This window comes from Dendronephthya gigantea, unplaced genomic scaffold, assembly GCF_004324835.1.
Source record: "Dendronephthya gigantea isolate DGI-Jeju-01 unplaced genomic scaffold, DenGig_1.0 000038F, whole genome shotgun sequence".
Taxonomy (NCBI): Eukaryota; Metazoa; Cnidaria; class Anthozoa; order Malacalcyonacea; family Nephtheidae; genus Dendronephthya; species Dendronephthya gigantea.
Window position 1 is genome coordinate 1,534,811 of NW_021163048.1, and position 18,487 is coordinate 1,553,297.

Consider the following 18,487-nt stretch of genomic DNA (forward strand, 5'->3'; position numbering starts at 1 on the left):
TTCATGCCGGGAGTGTCATGAATGCCGCTGCGCTAGTCAGCTCCCATTATTTTTTGAGATAGACTTAACCAAGGAATGAATCTATCTTGGAAAAACCTGAGTTCAAACTACTCAAAGTCAAGCAGAAGTTCACTGCAAATTAGCATGAGCATAAGAGATCTGCTTAGTGCTTTGGTTCAAAATTACCAGTACAATTACAAGTCTAGACATAATTACCATTAGGCAGATGAAGCAATTCCAAATATTTAGGTTGGGATGTTGGGATTCGGTAATATTTACACGTTTTAATAATGGCGACGTCAAAATTTTGGCGCCTATTGTTGCCTTTGATATGACGCTATGACGCGGCAATATGAAAATCATTGGAAGCTGAGATTGGTCATACGATTTCATCTATATCTGCTTTCAATTGCTATATCTTCTACGGGCTTGAATCAATACAAAATGTGCTGAACCCGTGAGATCAAGTGTCCAAATGTTTGAAAACTCACAATGACAAGCATACTAGGACATGAAAAGGCCAATCAGCATAATACCTAATTTTAGTGTGCAGTGATAACAAATCTGTGCAGTGATAAAAGTAGAATGTGCAGTGACTGAATGTGCAGTGATAAATGGTATTTTCTCAACAGACCTCACTCATAGTGGTGGATTCATAAGTAGTTCATAGTTGTCCCCCAATATGGCGCTGGAAATCAAGTCATAGGGATTTAAAAATACAGAAAGTTTTCTGCAAGAGGTCCTGCAGACCCCTACAATTTCTCCATCTTTAAATTACCAATTTCCAGTTAGGACCATTTTTATCATGGAATTCAGAATCAAATTTCACAAATGTTATCACTTTTAAAAGTATATATTTGTCACCTGTTATGGAATTCGTCGGTGAAGTTATACAGACTTATACTAACATCAAATGTTCACTACAACTATCTTTGGCAAAATCATCGTTAATCAACTAAATTAGCGGGTCTTACACACGTAATCAAGCTAACTCGCAACTAAAAAAGTAAAAACGGAAATCTTTTGATAAATTGTCCACATCCTGTTTATGGAATAGAGCCAAATTGTTTGGGCTCGCAGCCTTGCATTTTTGACGGTGCGCCAGTGTCGGCGTCAATACGGTAGAAGTAAACTTTTCCATCCTTGACCTAAACACAACAAGTGATCAACGTAATTATAAGCATAGCTCCACCATATCTACTCCGGTGAACAATGTAAGAAATAAACAGTGCATGGGACTTAATAGCCGTCCAACATTTTGCTCGCAAGAGTAATAAAAGACAACGGCGGACAATCGGACATTGATGCATGCGCAATACGATATGCGTGGAAACACAAACTCGTCACGAAAAACCGACATGAATGGGCTACTGTATGCTTCTTGTACTTTGCTTGGGAATACATGCGGATACATGAAACATAACGAACAGAAACAATATTTATCGTTTATTCCTATCGAAGAATTTGAAAATGGGAATCTACGTGTACAGCAAGGTAGGTACAGCAATAAATAATGGCATATGTTTTAATCAGTTTACACATTCGGACCAAACATGTAAACCTCATCTGCATTGTGAATCAACACAATCATGTGTCTACATTACGTTACCTACACCCAAAACGATTCTTGATTTATACCCATTTCTTCCCACGATAACCCCAACCCTTCTCTCTGCATGCCACTTACCGTATTCTTGTCCCATGATGCACTCAGGTTGATCCTTGTGGGGTGATCATCTTTGCACGAGAAATATCCATGCACACTTTGCAGAATTCTCGGTGGAATAAGATCCGACGACTCTTTAATCTTCTCACTCACTGGTTCTGAGAAATCTTGTTGATGGGGATAGGCTTGCATGAAATACACATATATGTCTTTCTCGTCGCAAGCTTTTCCTAAAGCAAAATCAAGCTCTCCTTTGTCAACAGCTGTCACTTCGATCTCTTCTTTACTTGCCGTCACAATGTTGTTTTTTCTATTTGTTCGAACGACATTATGTTTCAGCTCCGGGCACCTGGCTGCAAGAAAATATTGCAATATGTACTTATGATCATGGTTCAATGGTAAGAAAGAGTGAAGGAAAGAGACAAATAATAAATTGTATGCAAATATTTTATTTCAAACATGATGAAAGGGATATAAATGGAAGATTAAAGGAAGATCTTGCACGTTTTCTAATATCTTAGCAATACATCAGTGCCCCCGGCACTGTGTCAGATCTACTTGCCATGGAACCAAGGCTTGCCAAATGCAGGTCCTCTGATAGCGTGGAACCATGCACGATGTTGCGGGTTAAACGGAGAAATCGCGGTAAAATAGATGAACTTCACATCTTCCAAATGGTAACTTTTGGTCAAGTCAAGAACGGTCGTTTGTACTGGATCCAACTTGAAGTAACCATGAGAGGTCTCTAGCTTGTGGTCGTTGGTTTTAACCATTATTGTGTACCTATAAATACGAGCCGCAACTCAGTAATACTGTGTGACAGCATTTTACTTTCAGTTTGTGCGTATACCTCCAAATTAGGTGATTCATATTATCCGAAGATTTAAGAAACGTGAACTCCAATTCCATTTCTTTGGTGAGATCATAGCAAAGCTCTTCATTGTTCGGTTGTCTTGATATCCGGAATGGCAGAAGTGGAAAGTCGTATTTGAACAGCTTAAATAGACCTTGAATTAAGGAAATGCATGGCTTTAACGATTAGATTGAAGGATTGATTCATAGCATTTCAGTAAACTCTTTCTACTGAACAGTTCTGCTGGCAAGTTTTTAATTTACAATTGAGAAACAGCTATGATACTAAATACAGCATAAAACTGTACCTGTTGTGGAAAAGTACTTCCCATCTATTAAATATTGTAGGGCCAATGTTTCTCCGTCGTCAAGACCCATATGAGGGATTCCTTTTTCCTCTTGGAAAACAGCATTCTTTATTTCCCGACGAGGATCAAGTAGCGTGACGTATCCAAACGATGTGTAAAGCCCATACGGTCGTTGTTTCAGAAAATCTATAGCAGCCAGGCTGAATTTGCGTTTTTTCTCCTCCTTAGAGAGTTCTGGTTGCTCCGTCTTCAAAACACCCAATCGCGAGTCTTTCGCGGCATTTCTGTGTTTCATGTTATGTCTTGCCAGACCACCTTTAGGATCGGCCAACAAAACATCATTTGGCTCTGTTGTTAATTAAAGGTGAAAAATACATCATCGATCATGTTGTTGTTGACCATATACACACTCTATAATACGCACCATCATCTTCACCAGTTGATCTCTCATAAAAAGCATCATTGGCGGACATTGTATGGAAGTAAACTCCTCTGGCTAGGGCTGAATCAAGGAGAAACACAGCAAACTCCATCGGGTATGTATCATACCAAAAGTAGTAGTAGTTATCACCATTGATCGTCCTCTGTGGATCCTCGCAAAGCTCGCTGTTATTTGGCCCACTTTTCTCCAATGGTTGGTAGGAATAGAAATACCTGATGCATATAAAAAAATAACAATTGATTATCCAACTTTGTCAACAGACAAAGAGAAGTAAACTGGAACCAGGACTAGGTCGCAATGGCCTTCTTCTTCGTCAATCATATTCTAAGTCCCTTTTACCGAAAATGTTACATTCAGTATGTATTGGAAAACATATACCATCTAAGTTTATCCGGCATAGTTTCTATGCATGCTAGTTGTTGTAATTTTAAATGCTTTAGCAATCTGTACATTAATATAGCCAAGCCATAAAGTTATACATCACACTAGCTCTCTTTGAATAATAGCAATTCCCGATATTTCTCTTGCGTGTTGGTTTTATTCTTTTGTGATTAATATAATAGCCGACAATTATAGACGGTTTAAAGCATGTTACTAAATATGGAAAATTTTCATTTAAATGCATAATATAATTAAAAAGACTACTTATTATAAATATATACTAATTTTATAACTACTTATTATTAGCGCATTGTGTAGCTCCTACGAAGGGGGGTTCTAATTGGTAATGCATAGTTTGGAAATGTATAGGAAATGTATTTCAAATGTATTTTACATGCTTACGTGAAATCATTGAAGATTTCCAAACCGTGACATTTATCACCCCATGGCTTTCCTTCCCCAAAATGCCTCTCTTCAGGCATATTTATGATGGCCCATTGCATTGCATCCACGCTGTTGTCTGGTATTGTATCAACTGAAGGTCTGTACGCCAGAGGATGAACGATGTAGTTATATCTCAGACACTTCTTTGTCTAAAACGAAAGGCAAGCTCGAGCTCGTAAAAGGTTAATTTAACTTCGAAAGAGCCTGCCGGACAGAGAGCAGTTGCTTGAGATGACTCATATTATTTCAATTAGTATGGTGACACTTCTGTTAGAGAGACAGATTTGAATTGGATAATCACGATCTAAAATACGAAATACTAGACTTACGTCCGGGTCATGTTCATGCGATTTGAGGGTAATCAAATGCAAATAGCGACCAAACGGCTGTGTATGAAACCAATATCCTCCTCTGTATCTATCATTAGGTTCAATCTGGGTGTACATCAAGTCATCAACGCTTTCACCTTCCTCTTCGTCATGAGGGTCGTAGTCCCAGAGATTGTTCTGAATCTCATTTCCACGCAGACCAAGGAAATATCTGTAAAAAACCCCAGCAAACGTCACGATTCAGGAAATTGGCCGGTTAAAAGCCCAGATATGATTTCAAAAATATCTCTTACACGAGCCATTAGGAGTCTATAACATGTAGCACATTACAAGCAGCATAATCTCAACTTTCCAACCTGTTGCTGAAGAAAGTTCCTTGACTCAACCATCTTTTCTGTCTTGGAATCCAACCAGTCCAGTTCCAAGGTTCCTCATTATGTCTTGGCTTGTAGATATGGACTCCTCCACCCATTCCAGCGACCAATGGAAAGTTTAAATTGTTTTCCACCACAGTATTGTAGTGTTCTGCCAATCTCGTTTCAACAACATGGTATCCCTCCTGCCAGGAGTCGTTCTTCTTCGCAGGTGCACCATATTTGTCATAATAATCTGTGAACACCAAATCAGCATATCGTCGTGTCGGTAATATCGCCATTAGAGACCTTTAGCTTAACCAATATAACAAACCTCGAACAGCAAACGGCTAATTTCAAATAACATTTAAAATTTCATTTTTGGCACTTTCTCGCCCACAATTTGTCTCAGTAGTTCACCAATTTTCTCCACCTCAGAAACCGAACATTTGTTTTTAGAATTCGAGATGAATTCCTCTGTTTGCCGTTGGAGAGTTGTCGTAAACGTCAAGCTAAAGGTCTCTATTGACTAGCTGTTTACTTGTTAGAATGAAGTTGAAGCATAGACAGCTCAAATTTGCATGTAGTTTGAACGCGAGAAATATTTCAGGCTGATAATGTATAATTTTTACACCATGTTGCTACACGTACACTCTTTTCGCGTTCAAATTATCACGCAAGTTTGAGGTGCCTGTGGTTGTAGCTTTCAATTTTGATTGGTTACTTTTTGTACTGATTGCAGTAGATTGTGTATTTAGATCAGTATTCTGCTAATTACCATGATCTCCAGAAATTCCCTTTCCTTCACGATCATAACCTCGAAGATGACAATGCAAGAACAGAGAGACTTCTGGTCCATAGGCCAGCTGAAGTGATTGCTTTGTGAAAGGACATTCGACCTCCTTTGACGCCTGTTTGAAGCTCATCTTCCTGAACAAAATCCATACACGAAGCTACGTCACTGACTCACTGACCGGCCAATGCATTGCCACTGTATCATATACTAACTATACCTTTAAACCTGGAATGATTACTGTCGATTTCAGGTCATTTTCAAAGAGCGAAGTTAGTTTTGAATGTTCCGAATTAGATTTGGTTGAATAATGTGGGTAATTGGTTGAATAATGTGGGTGTAGCAAACTTATTGCGACAATTAGACCCTGTCTACACGAATTCATTGTATCCGCAAACTTTTCGTGACGGATTCGAAAGTTTATCCGCATCGGACCACACGTATGCGTTGCGTTTTTGGCCTTGGGCGTCTACACGTATCCGCAAAAACGTAAACCATTCGATAATAGATCTGCCTCTAGATCTTACCCAGGCGCTTCAGTATTTAGGCTTATTACATGGGCTTTTAGCAGCGCAATATATTAGGCATAAATGAAGTACCTGCCGGAGCGTGGAGCGCGAAGGTGTTCATGGGAAGATGACGATAGATGTAGTTTCTACTTTCTAGCTAGTTGCTGAACACGTGTTGTAAAATAGCCCGGTTTTTATTTCTGAAAGTTAACATATTAAATCATGTAGAAACGGTTACTAGATCAAAATGATTAAGTGAAAAAAAAGTTAACCGTTTTTCAGCGATTTTAAGTTTTAACCCGGCTGCATTTCTGATTTTCTGAGCATTGGCTCAGTTGCATTAGGCCATCCTGGTGCCGCACGCTTTCGCCTTTCTTTATTAGTCAGCCCCCATAGTTTGGATCATGATATTCAATTCAATCTGTGATTCAATACAGTGGCGTCGCCAGCATGATAAGTGGGGGGAGGGACTTATTCGTATATTCGTGTTTTTCATTATTCATTTCTATTCAAATTTATTGTTTTGACGGTCTGTGAACATGAAGATATGAATATGGTCCACCCCACTTAAGCCTAGCGCACACTGGTGCACTTAGCACGCACACATGTCACTCGTGACAATTGTCACCTGCACATATTCCTCGTCTGCGGGGACCAAATTGAGATATTCTGTCATTCGTGTCGTAATATCCAATTATCAAACATGTTTGATATTTTCTAACACGCGTGACAAATGCGCTAAGTGTGCGCTGAACAAATGCGATTAAAACATGCAGACATGACTTCATGCATGTGATTATATAGGTTCTAGGTCATATTTGGCTTATTTGTTTTTATGACAAGCGATGCATGCTACATCGGCTGTTTAAAACCCTACTTATCGAGAACCCGAACCAGCATGTTTTCTAGTAGTTTCACGTTGTTACTTTTGAAGGCTTATTAGTTTTCAAGTATTCGATGCACGTTACAACGTCATTAGACTAAAGTAGTTTGTTTTTTTTGCGATTGCATGTCAGATGTGTAATACGTATAACGGAAGCAGACCCTCTAATTATAGCCTCAAATTCTACCCTGGTCACGTCCAGTCTGCACAATCATTATACTCAAGTTCCAAGGATAAGCCATGCTGGGTGTTCTTGAGGTTAATCGCGGTATAGTCAGCGTGGAAACTAGCACGAAATCGTAAAAATAAAAGATACGTGATATATCATACTAAGCATCCATGCATGTATAACAACATACAAGATGATAAATCTGTATGTATATATATAGGTGAGGGTAAATTAGTTATGATTTTTTGGCACTTCACTCGATGCAGGTAAATTCTAGAGGTTTAAAGGGTCTTATATAATTTCAAGTGGAATTGGCAAGAGCATTGCACCGGCATCGCAAAAGTATAGGTTCGTTTCCTGCCGGACCATCAATTGTTCCTGGCTTGAATTTGAAGTGTGTATAATTCCACTTGAAATTAAGACCCTTTAAACCTCTAGAATTTATCTGCATCGAGTGAAGTGCCAAAAATCATAACTGATATACCCTCACCTATATATATATATATATATATATATATATATATATATATATATATATATATATATATATATTATATATATATATATATATATATACATATACACACTGGCGGTCAAAAAGAACTGCTCAAATGTTGCTATTATCGTATGTATAACAGGAATCGTGACAATCTATCTTTTATTGTACACTAGCGGTCAAAAGGAACTGTTTAGATTCAAATTGATAAAAAAGAAGCGAATATAACTATATATAGGAGAGAGCTTCATAGGCATTTTGTATAATTCTCTTATTCCAAACAATATTTCAATAATGTAATCCAACCTGCGACACTTCCAAGATATAGTCAAACAATGGTTTCAGGAAGAGGGAGTGACAGAAATGGATTGGCCTGCACATTCAAAAGACCTTAACCCTATTGAAAATCTGTGCGACAATGTCAACGGGATAGTGCAAGAAAGGAATTCATTCATAAAGCGTCCATGATTTATGGGCTGCTGTAAAGACTGTCCATAGGATGAATTTCTTTTGACCGTGAAGATTACCATCTTAACAGAAAGTATGCCACGCCGGTGTAAGGCCGTAATCAATTATAAGGCCAAAGGAGGGTCAACAAAATATTAATATTTCACATAGCTTAGAATGTAATCTAGTCTATATTTACTCGTATATATTGTTAGAGGGACAGTTACGTTCATTTGAGAGCATTTTGACCGCCATATATATATATTTATCACTCTTGTATATTGTTATACATGCATGGCTGCTTAGGATAATAGATATAATTGCCGTATACGTGGCAGTGCTCGAGCGTTCGCGATGTGCTTTCATAGAGTTGGGTTGTTTGGGAATGCAGCCCCGAAAACGGGTGATAAACTCCATCTAAGACTAAAGCTAAATCCAGACACGAGACCGATAGCGAACAAGTACTGTGAGGGAAAGATGAAAATGATTTTGAAAAGTAGCTACGTGAAACTGAAACCGTTGAAAGAGAAGCGAATGGAGTTAGCAATTATATTTTGTTGATTTGTTGTTGATTTGTTTGTGTTTTTGCCCTACTATTTACTTGTATTGAGCGCTCATATATACTGTACGTTTTTGTTGTAGCATACTAAATAAGTTAAAACAAGTTCAAATTTCCTGATAGTTTGCAATCAAAATTCAAATAGTCTGCAATCTTTTGAAAGTTCATCATGCAAAAACCGATCTGCATTGCAACTGTGATATGGCCATTTTAAAATGAAGTATATATGTTTACAAGCTCATTAAACTTCGAATCTTCCGTGTAAGACATGAGCATCTTATAAATCTTTTTGCTCACCATGCAAGTCTAAATATTAAGAAATCAGACTTGTATATCGTCCTTTGTCTATATATATATATATTTGCATATACATTCAAGGTTATATATTGTTCCTTTCCCAGCCTTTCAGGCATGACGCATGTTATTGGTACAGCACAATATGAAAAATAATGGTTATACATGCAATCATTCCACAAAGACGAAGTTCAGGCCCCAAAGACAAAGTCAATTTAACATGCAGTGTGTGCTATAATATTGTATAATGAAAATACATTGCTGTGCATGCACGCACTGAAAAAAGGGTTCAGCTGGAATAAAACAGTCGATATATAATTAGTACAGTTAACTTGAAAAATTCAACATTACCTTGTGTTTCTTTTAGAGTTCGATTCCGGCTGGAGAAATAACAGCAATATGCAATCAGCAACAAAGTAGTTAGCACTAGGTATGTAGTTGGCCGCACTGCGTTTATATAGTTTCTCTACAAAGGCGAGTCTTTTTATATCGCTTGTCAGCTACTGCGGTATACCGGAATGACCGGTATGACCGCACGGTATCACGCCCTCTCCGTATACCATTTATGGGATTGCGGACATGCAGGAGCAAATTTTATTGGGCTAAGCGCTGTTAATTAATATGCATAGAGTTTAAACTTGAACATCCATGCATGCCAAGATGTTTCAGAGAAAACAATACCTTGTATGCATGTGTCATTAATCGCGAGACCGAGACGCGAGTCCTTTTGGCAAATAAATTAGGATAGTAAAACCAACCACGGACAACGATTGCTTTTGGTTGGGTCACGTCCGCGTCGTAGATCTAGTGCATCATAAGCTCGCAAAAGTTAACAAGTACAAGAGTTACATCAAACAAACTCACTTGTGTTATTTGTGACAAAAGAATGCTGGACATTGATGATTTGTTTTAGGATAATTAATGTTAGACAAACTTAACCTGCTGGATAAAAACTTCCCATTTAGTCAAAAGTGTGGCCTTAATCTAATTAAAAGATTCTGTTAATTGTATTTTTTCGATAGCATGGATGTAAATTTGAGACTTCTTTGGCAAACAAATCAGATCGGTATGCAAAAATAATTAGCTTAAGATTCCTATAACACAAACAACGATTGCTTTTGTGTCACGTCCGCGTCGTAGATTTGGTGCATCTTATATATATGCTCGCTTGACATGCAGGCGAGATTTACATCAAACACAACTCAATGTCAGTTATGAGTTGAACCCACGTTAGTTCATGATCAATGCGTGAGTAGAGATTTTTCGTTATGTAGCATAAGATGAAGATAAAATTCAATAAACTTTATGACTCTTGTACATATAAACGATAGAAAGCGGAAAATTTTGATATTAATCATTCAATGAAGTCATGCAAGCTAGGTCATTAGCGACATCTATGACCACCTCAACGCTTCTAAAAAAAACTTGTGCTATTCCGGTGGACCTCCTACAACTTTGGAAATGGATTTCGGAACTTTTATACAATATCATGCATACTATATTTACTTTTTTTTTTCCTTATCTCCTAATTTTGTTATCTGAAACAAACACTTCATGGATTTCGTTGGTGAAGTTATATACAGAAAGGCCCCGTGCATGCTCCTATCCACACGATGTCGGAAGAATTTGAAAACGCGTACCATCCACACGTATCCAGCGTTTTCGTCGACTGAAAACGGAAGAATTTTCGGGCTTAGCGGATACGTGTGGACAGCTTTGCCGGATAAATTAAACGATGACGTTATACGTATCAAATAGTTTCCATATTAATGAGGCTTGTTTCAAGGCGGTGGCTTATGCTCAACTTTATATTGCTATATTAATGTCAAATAAGTCTTATTTAGGTTATTTTCATGATGAGTGAAATCTTCGCCAACCCTTCTAGCATTTGCGGTAGTATTTTACCTCGAAAAACATGCCCAAAATGTAGCTATGTTTATAAAGTATATGCATGCTTATACACATTTTTTTATACACGACATGTATTTATAATAGATACTAAACAACAATCTTTAGGAGTTCGGGCTTTTCGTCTGTCCAAACAAAGTTCTCATTCTTGATTTTTGCTTTGGATTTGATAGATTTTTGCTTTGAATTCGACATCCAACCTGTGACACGCGGGTGGAAAACATGATGGTGTTTGCGGTGTCAAATAACTCTAGCGTTTTCCGATCGTTATTGTGTTTACGTGTGGAAATATTTTTGCGTTTTGAAATTCTTCCGGCATCGTGTAGACAGGGCCTAACATCAAATGTTCGCTACAAGTCTACAATTATCTTTCCATCGTTATTCAACTAAATTAGTGGGTCTTACACACATAAAAGGGCACTCGGCCTCCCTTGACGCCTGTTTGAAGCATATCTTACTGAACAAAATTCGAACAAGTACAAAACCGTGCAGTTATCTTTTGGATGAAATGCATGGCATGCAGCTGTTTTTGTATTTTCCAGGGTGGATCCAACACTAGTGCACTAATTTGCATTACAAAACAAAATGGTTATTTTCAGCAGTTTTCTTGTGTCATGCAAATTAGTGCACTAGTGCTGGATCCACCCCTGGACTATTTTCAAAACTTTTATCTTCTTGCATGAAAGCAAAATATTTCTCTGCGCTCTAAGCCAAAATGCTTGACCTCGGACATCTGGTTGTATTATTAATGATAACCCTAAAGAAGAACTTGTTTAAGCCTGTCTACGCGTTGCTCGTTTTTAGTGCTTGCTATACCATTTTGCAATTTGTTTTATTGTTTCTTTTATCTTCTACCCCACGCTCTATAATTCGCAAGCTTTTACACCCACCTCCTCATTTGTATTTTTATAATTTTTTTTTATACTCTTATATTTGCATTTCTGGTTATCCCTTCCATCATCACATCATCGTCTTTACTGCATTTATGACTCTTGTATAAACGAGTAGGAAGCGGAAAATTTTGATATTAATTGTTTAATGAAGTCAAGGTCATTTATAATCACCTCAAGGCTTCTAAAAAACTTGTGCTTTTCCATAAAAGTTCCGAAATCCATTTTTCGAAATTTTTATACCATATCATGCATACTATATATATACTTTATTTTCCCTTGTCATTTATAATGATTATTTATAATCGATTTAGAACACGGTCGTTTGAAAGTGTAGACTATACGTTAGTTATAGGGTGAAAATTATTATTTCTGACACTCCTTTACTCGATATACTGAAGTGTAATATATTAGAGATTTTTACCCTAGAAAATTAACTTTATTTCATTCCACGCATTATCTCATTTCATGAGAACTCTTTATCTTCTTTATGTTCTTAACTCCTTCTTTGACGAGAAATACTGGCTGTCATGAAGTAAATAAAAAACAGAAACGACAACGCAAAAATGAAACTCAAAGAATTTAGTAGCATTGCATATATTATAGAGATTAGGTGCAGCTTAAGAAAGACAAACATTTGAAAGGCTTTAAACCAATGCTGACGCTAGGAAACGGTTTTCGGAAGTCAAAGAAACGGCCATCGAACGCGCAAATTAAAGGCATTGTGTATATGTTTAAAAGTCCTTCCTGTTCTTTTACTTCACTTTGGGAGAAACACAAACTCGGAATAATGTGGAAAATTGATGATAATGTACTGTAGAATGATAATGCAGCAACACGAGACCACGCCTATACATGATTGATTGAATAAAATAATACCTTCTATACCGTAAATGATCGATTAAGCGCCGCTACTCGAATAAGCGCCGCTGTCAATTAGCGCCGCACCTCAATAAAAAAAATTAATAAGCGCCGCTGTTGAATAAGCGCCACGGCGCCTATTTTGGAAGATATAATAAACGCTAAAAAATGTAGAAATAAACGATTCTTTATTTAAACGCGTTAATCCTAACATCTAAACTATTGAGAACAACGACCAGGATTGAAACTTTAAAGTTTTATTGTCGAATATCTCTTACAACCGGGCTCATATGACAGTTCTGATAGTTTAAGATTTTCCTACTTCCTAATTAACTCCGTGTCTAACTGGCTTGGGCATGTCGTCGATTCGCTGTATATGCTGTGAACTTAGCGGGAATCACCAGCCCAACTTCGCGCTTTCTTTTTCCTGTAACCTCTACCAAAAGTTTATTCGATTCATCGGCCTTCAGAAAATAATCTATTTGCTCACTTTGAAATAAGCGCCGCTGTCGAATAAGCACCGCTGTCAAATAAGCGCCGCGTCTTAAATCGATATTTGCAATAAGCGCCGCGGCGCTTAATCGATCATTTACGGTAGTCTGTTAATATCAGAATGGAGTTCGTTCGGTTCCTGCTGATCGAGTATTGAATATGAGCAACAATGTGCTATGCGATTAGAAACGAAAACTGATTAATAGCACTGCGCTCCACTCGGCGTACTGTGGGATTTTCGTGTCACTGCATGCAAAAGTAGGCACTTCTATCATTTGTCATTTCAAACGGATGATGTTGAAAGGCTGGTATATAACAGGCCCGCCCATACAATGATGAAAAACTTCCGATCACGGACGGCTTTGCCGGATAAATTTGGAGACGACATGAAAACAATCACGTCACGTTTAAAACCCAGTCCACCCAAGTTTACTCGGTTGCAACCAATTCTTATATATTAGTTTTATAAAATAAAATCTAGATTTTGATTGATTTTCATATTTTTCAAAATTCTCTGCTGAAAACGGAATTAAATCAGACTTCACTAACATCTTTTGTTCGAAGTAAGTTGCCCATTGTTCTGTTTTATATGTGCAATTGATATTGTCGACGTGTGTTATGGCACGCTAAGCATCAGATATGAATTCCTTTGTCTTTTTTTTAATACATAATGTCACAAAATTCATACTAAAGTGAAAGTGCAAGCTAGAGCTTCATATTAATTAGGTGTTAAATTTCTAGCCGTGTTCCAGGACCGCCGCTTGAAAATTAACTGGTATATTTTTGGAATTATACGGACAGGGTATATTCATGTTCTTCACGTTCACGTAAGGGTAAAACAATCGCTATAATATAAGAAATCAGTCAGGCATAAGACGAATAAATGAATTAATATGCACCCCCTCTAAATCAAGCTTCTATCGGGACGGCCCTGCATCGGCTGCATGTCATGTTGCTCGTATGTCATACATCTTTCAAGTTTCAAACAATTCTCGTTTGTCATTCCGCACTCATCATTGTTTCTATGTTATTCACAATAACTACTTTCAAGTCTGTTTATACATTTCTCTCGAGTTCAATGTCGAACCTACTCAGTTTTTTTATAAACTGGTGTATATATACTGCACTTTTATACCGTATCATAGATCGCACAGCGGATTGAGACGAACTTTATGGGGCAAAATCTGGAGGGTCTATCAGTGTAATTTGACTTGAACAGACATGCATGTATATGTACATGCATGCAAGCAAGCAGACGTGCGTTAAGATGGAAAATCTCAGGGTATTTGACTTGCGATCAATTCCTTAATAAATAAATAAACAAACAAATTCATTGTTTTATTTTCTTAGAATTTTATATACTTTTATATTTGCATTCCTTGTTATTCATTCCATCATCACATCATCGTCTTACACAGCGTTTAGCAGGAAGGAAACAGTCATGCGCTAGCAGAGAGTGAAGCCTTTTTATACCGGCCATCGCTTTAGCTAAAGCGTGTTCTAGAACGCGCCATTGGAAAGTGTAGTCTTTACGTTAGTTATGGGATAAAAATTACTATTGCTGACACTCCTTTACTCGATATTAAGTGTAATATTTACTGCATTTAGAGATAAGTTTTACCCTTGAAATTTACTTCATTTCATTAATTCCACTTCATAGAATATTGGGTGGGTAGATTTACAAAATTGCATGCACAATAAAAAGAGCTGAAACCTAAACTTTTTAAAATAACTGAATTTTCGATCGTTATATGCGACCTCCTTCCGAGAATAAGAGGAAAAAACAAACGGCCTGCATGTTTTCTGTAACACGTCATTGACGACAAAATATTGTACCATGCATACTATTGATCTATTTACACTCATGAAAACTCTTTATCTTCTTTAAAGGCATTGTGTATAGGTTTAAATGTCCTTCCTGTTCTCTTACTTCACTTTGGGAGCAACACAAACCCGCGGAATAAGGTAGAAAAATGATGATAATGTAGGATAATAATGCAGCAACACGAGGACACGCCTATATGATTGATTGAATAAAATAACTCAACGATTTTCCAACCCTACCTTCTATAGTCTGTTAATATCAAAATGGAGTTCGTTCGGTTCCTGCTGATCGAGTATTGAATATGAACAACAATGTGCTATGCGATTAGAAACGAAAACTGATTAATAGCACTGCGCTCCACTCGGTGTGTGTGCTTCTTCTTAGTGGCCACTTGTATCATTTGTCATTTCAAACGGTTGATGTTGAATGACTGGTAGATAACAGGCCCCGCCCATAAGATGATGAAGATCTTTGATTCCGACCGCGGACGGCACTGCCGGATAAATTTGAAAACGATATGAAAACGTGCTCCACCCATGTTCACTCGGTTACAACCAATTCTTATATAGTTTTATAAATTAAAATCTATAGATTTTGATTGATTTTCATATTTTTTAAAATTCTCTGCTGGAAACGGAATTAAATCAGACTTCAGTAACGTGCGTTATGGCACGCTAAGCATCAGATATGAATTCCTTTGTCTTTTTTTTAATACGTAATGTCACAAAATTCATACTAAAGTGAAAGTGCAAGCTAGAGCTTCATATTAATTAGGTGTTAAATTTCTAGCCGTGTTCCAGGACCGCCGCATGAAAATTAACTGGTATATTCTTGAAATTATGCGGACAGGGTATATTCATGTTCTTCACGTTCACGTAAGGGTAAAACAATCGCTATCATATAAGAAATCAGTCAGGCATAAGACGAATAAATGAATTATTATGCAACTCCTTTAAATCAAGCTTCTATAGCGACGGCCCTACATGTCATGTTGCTCGTATGTCATACATCCTTCAAGTTTCAAACAATTCTCGTTTTTCATTCCGCACTCATCATTGTTTCTATGTTATTCACAAGAACTACTTTCAAGTCTGTTTATACATTTCTCTCGATTTCAATGTCGAACCTACTCAGTTTCTTTATAAACTGGTGTATATTATACTGCACTTTTATACCGTATCATAGATCGCACAGCGGATTGAGACGAACTTTATGGGGCAAAATCTGGAGGGTCTATCAGTGTAATTTGACTTGAACAGACATGCATGTATATGTACATGCATGCATGCAAGGAGACGTGCGTTAAGATGGAAAATCTCAGGGTATTTGACTTGCGATCAATTCCTTAATAAATAAACAAACAAATTCATTGTTTTATTTTCTTAGAATTTTATATACTTTTATATTTGCATTCCTTGTTATTCATTCCATCATCACATCATCGTCTAACACAGCGTTTAGCAGGATGGAAACAGTCATGCGCTAGCAGAGAGTGAAGCCTTTTTATACCGGCCATCGCTTTAGCTAAAGCGTGTTCTAGAACACGCCATTGTTCTCAAGGCGTTGAGAACAAATTGAAGTCTTTACGTTAGTTATGGGGTGGAAATTACTATTGCTGACACTCCTTTACTCGATATTAAGTGTAATATTTACTGCATTTAGAGATAAGTTTTACCCTTTAAATTTACTTCATTTCATTAATTCCACTTAATAGAATATTGGGTGGGTAGATTTACAAAATTGCATGCACAATAAAAAGAGCTGAAACCTAAACTTTTTAAAATAACTGAATTTTCGATCGTTATATCCGACCTCCTTCCGAAAATAAGAGGAAAAAACAAACGGCCTGCATGTTTTCTGTAACACGTCATTGACGTCAAAATATTGTGCCATGCATACTATTTATCTATTTACATTCATGAGAACTCTTTATCTTCTTTAAAGGCATTGTGTATATGTTTAAATGTCCTTCCTGTTCTCTTACTTCACTTTGGGAGCAACACAAACTCGCGGAATAAGGTAGAAAAGTGATGATAATGTAGGATGATAATGCAGCAACACGAGGACACGCCTGTATGATTGATTGAATAAAATAACTCAACGATTTTCCAACCCTACCTTCTATAGTCTGTTAATATCAAAATGGAGTTCGTTCGGTTCCTGCTGATCGAGTATTGAATATGAGTAACAATGTGCTATGCGATTAGAAACGAAAACTGATTAATAGCACTGCGCTCCACTCGGTGTGTGTGCTTCTTCTTAGTGGCCACTTCTATCATTTGTCATTTCAAACGGTTGATGTTGAATGACTGGTATATAACAGGCCCCGCCCATACGATGATGAAGATCTTTGATTCCGACCGCGGACGGCACTGCCGGATAAATTTGAAAACGATATGAAAACGTGTTCCACCCATGTTCACTCGGTTTCAACCAATTCTTATATATTAGTTTTATAAATTAAAATCTATAGATTTCGATTGATTTTCATATTTTTTAAATTCTCTGCTGGAAACGGAATTAAATCAGACTTCAGTAACGTGCATTATGGCACGCTAAGCATCAGATATGAATTCCTTTGTCTTTTTTTTAATACGTATAATAATGTCACAAAATTCATACTAAAGTGAAAGTGGAAGCTAGAGCTTCATATTAATTAGGTGTTAAATTTCTAGCCGTGTTCCAGGACCGCCGCTTGAAAATCAACTGGTATATTCTTGAAATTATGCGGACCGTGTATATTCATGTTATTCACGTTCAAATAAGGGTAAAACAATCGCTATCATATAAGAAATCAATCAGGCATAAGACGAATAAATGAATTAATATGCACTTCCTTTAAATCAAGCTTCTATCGGGACGGGACGGCCCTGCATGTCATGCTGCTCGTATGTCATACATCCTTCAAGTTTCAAACAATTCTCGTTTTTCATTCCGCACTCATCATTGTTTCTATGTTATTCACAATAACTACTTTCAATATTTCTCTCGATTCAATCGGTCGAACCTACTTTTTTTATAATCGTTTCTGCTTATATCACCTTTTACGTGCTTCCTTATATAGTGATTTTCGACAGGAACGTTGGGAACGGTTTGATCCTTCTCTTCAGCTTTGTCCTCATCTTCACAGATCTAGAGGATTGCGTGGTCATTCAGGATTTTTACAATCAGTTTTAAGACTGTTTTGCATGGTACCGTTGAAAGTTTCACGTTACAGGATATGGTCAAGATCGTAATCACTAACACGTCAAATGATAAAAAAGGACGGACAGGATGGGAACATCTTGTTCTGAATTTGGGTTTTGGTCGAACGTCGAGGGTATACTAAGTCTTTACCAGCACAAAGCTATAGACAAGACTGCATGGTGTGAGACCTCGCAATATAGTGTCTACCACCTTCGTATGAGCGCAAAACATTTTAAAATATTTGCAAAATATTCGTAGCATTACAAACGCGAGAAATATACGTCAGGATAACGGTTGGCCATAATAATCTAATGATCAATCAACATTGCCCGGAAATTCTAACAAACCGGGTGATATGTATATACATAAGACTATAAGTTATATAACATAGCAACGTGTC

The 18,487-nt window shown here is 37.3% G+C and overlaps 1 protein-coding gene across 4 annotated transcripts; it reads right to left on the reverse strand.

The window, feature by feature from the left end:
• Positions 1 to 837: 837 nt before the first annotated feature.
• Positions 838 to 17,202, reverse strand: LOC114526312. Of its 4 annotated transcripts, none has more exons than XM_028547884.1 (12): positions 17,020 to 17,202; positions 15,141 to 15,394; positions 5,554 to 5,705; positions 4,779 to 5,031; positions 4,423 to 4,633; positions 4,052 to 4,242; positions 3,251 to 3,480; positions 2,827 to 3,174; positions 2,517 to 2,673; positions 2,229 to 2,449; positions 1,688 to 2,019; positions 838 to 1,148 (listed from the first exon to the last, which is right to left on the reverse strand). In XM_028547884.1, exons 3-12 carry the CDS (start codon positions 5,699 to 5,701, stop codon positions 1,047 to 1,049), a joined length of 2,193 nt encoding a protein of 730 aa, XP_028403685.1. In that variant the 5' UTR covers positions 5,702 to 5,705; positions 15,141 to 15,394; positions 17,020 to 17,202; the 3' UTR covers positions 838 to 1,046. The 4 variants fall into 4 exon arrangements, with proteins under 4 accessions (XP_028403685.1, XP_028403684.1, XP_028403687.1 ...); XM_028547883.1 differs by lacking the exons at positions 15,141 to 15,394; positions 17,020 to 17,202 and adding exons at positions 12,603 to 12,610; positions 13,182 to 13,278; XM_028547886.1 differs by lacking the exon at positions 15,141 to 15,394.
• Positions 17,203 to 18,487: the final 1,285 nt, after the last annotated feature.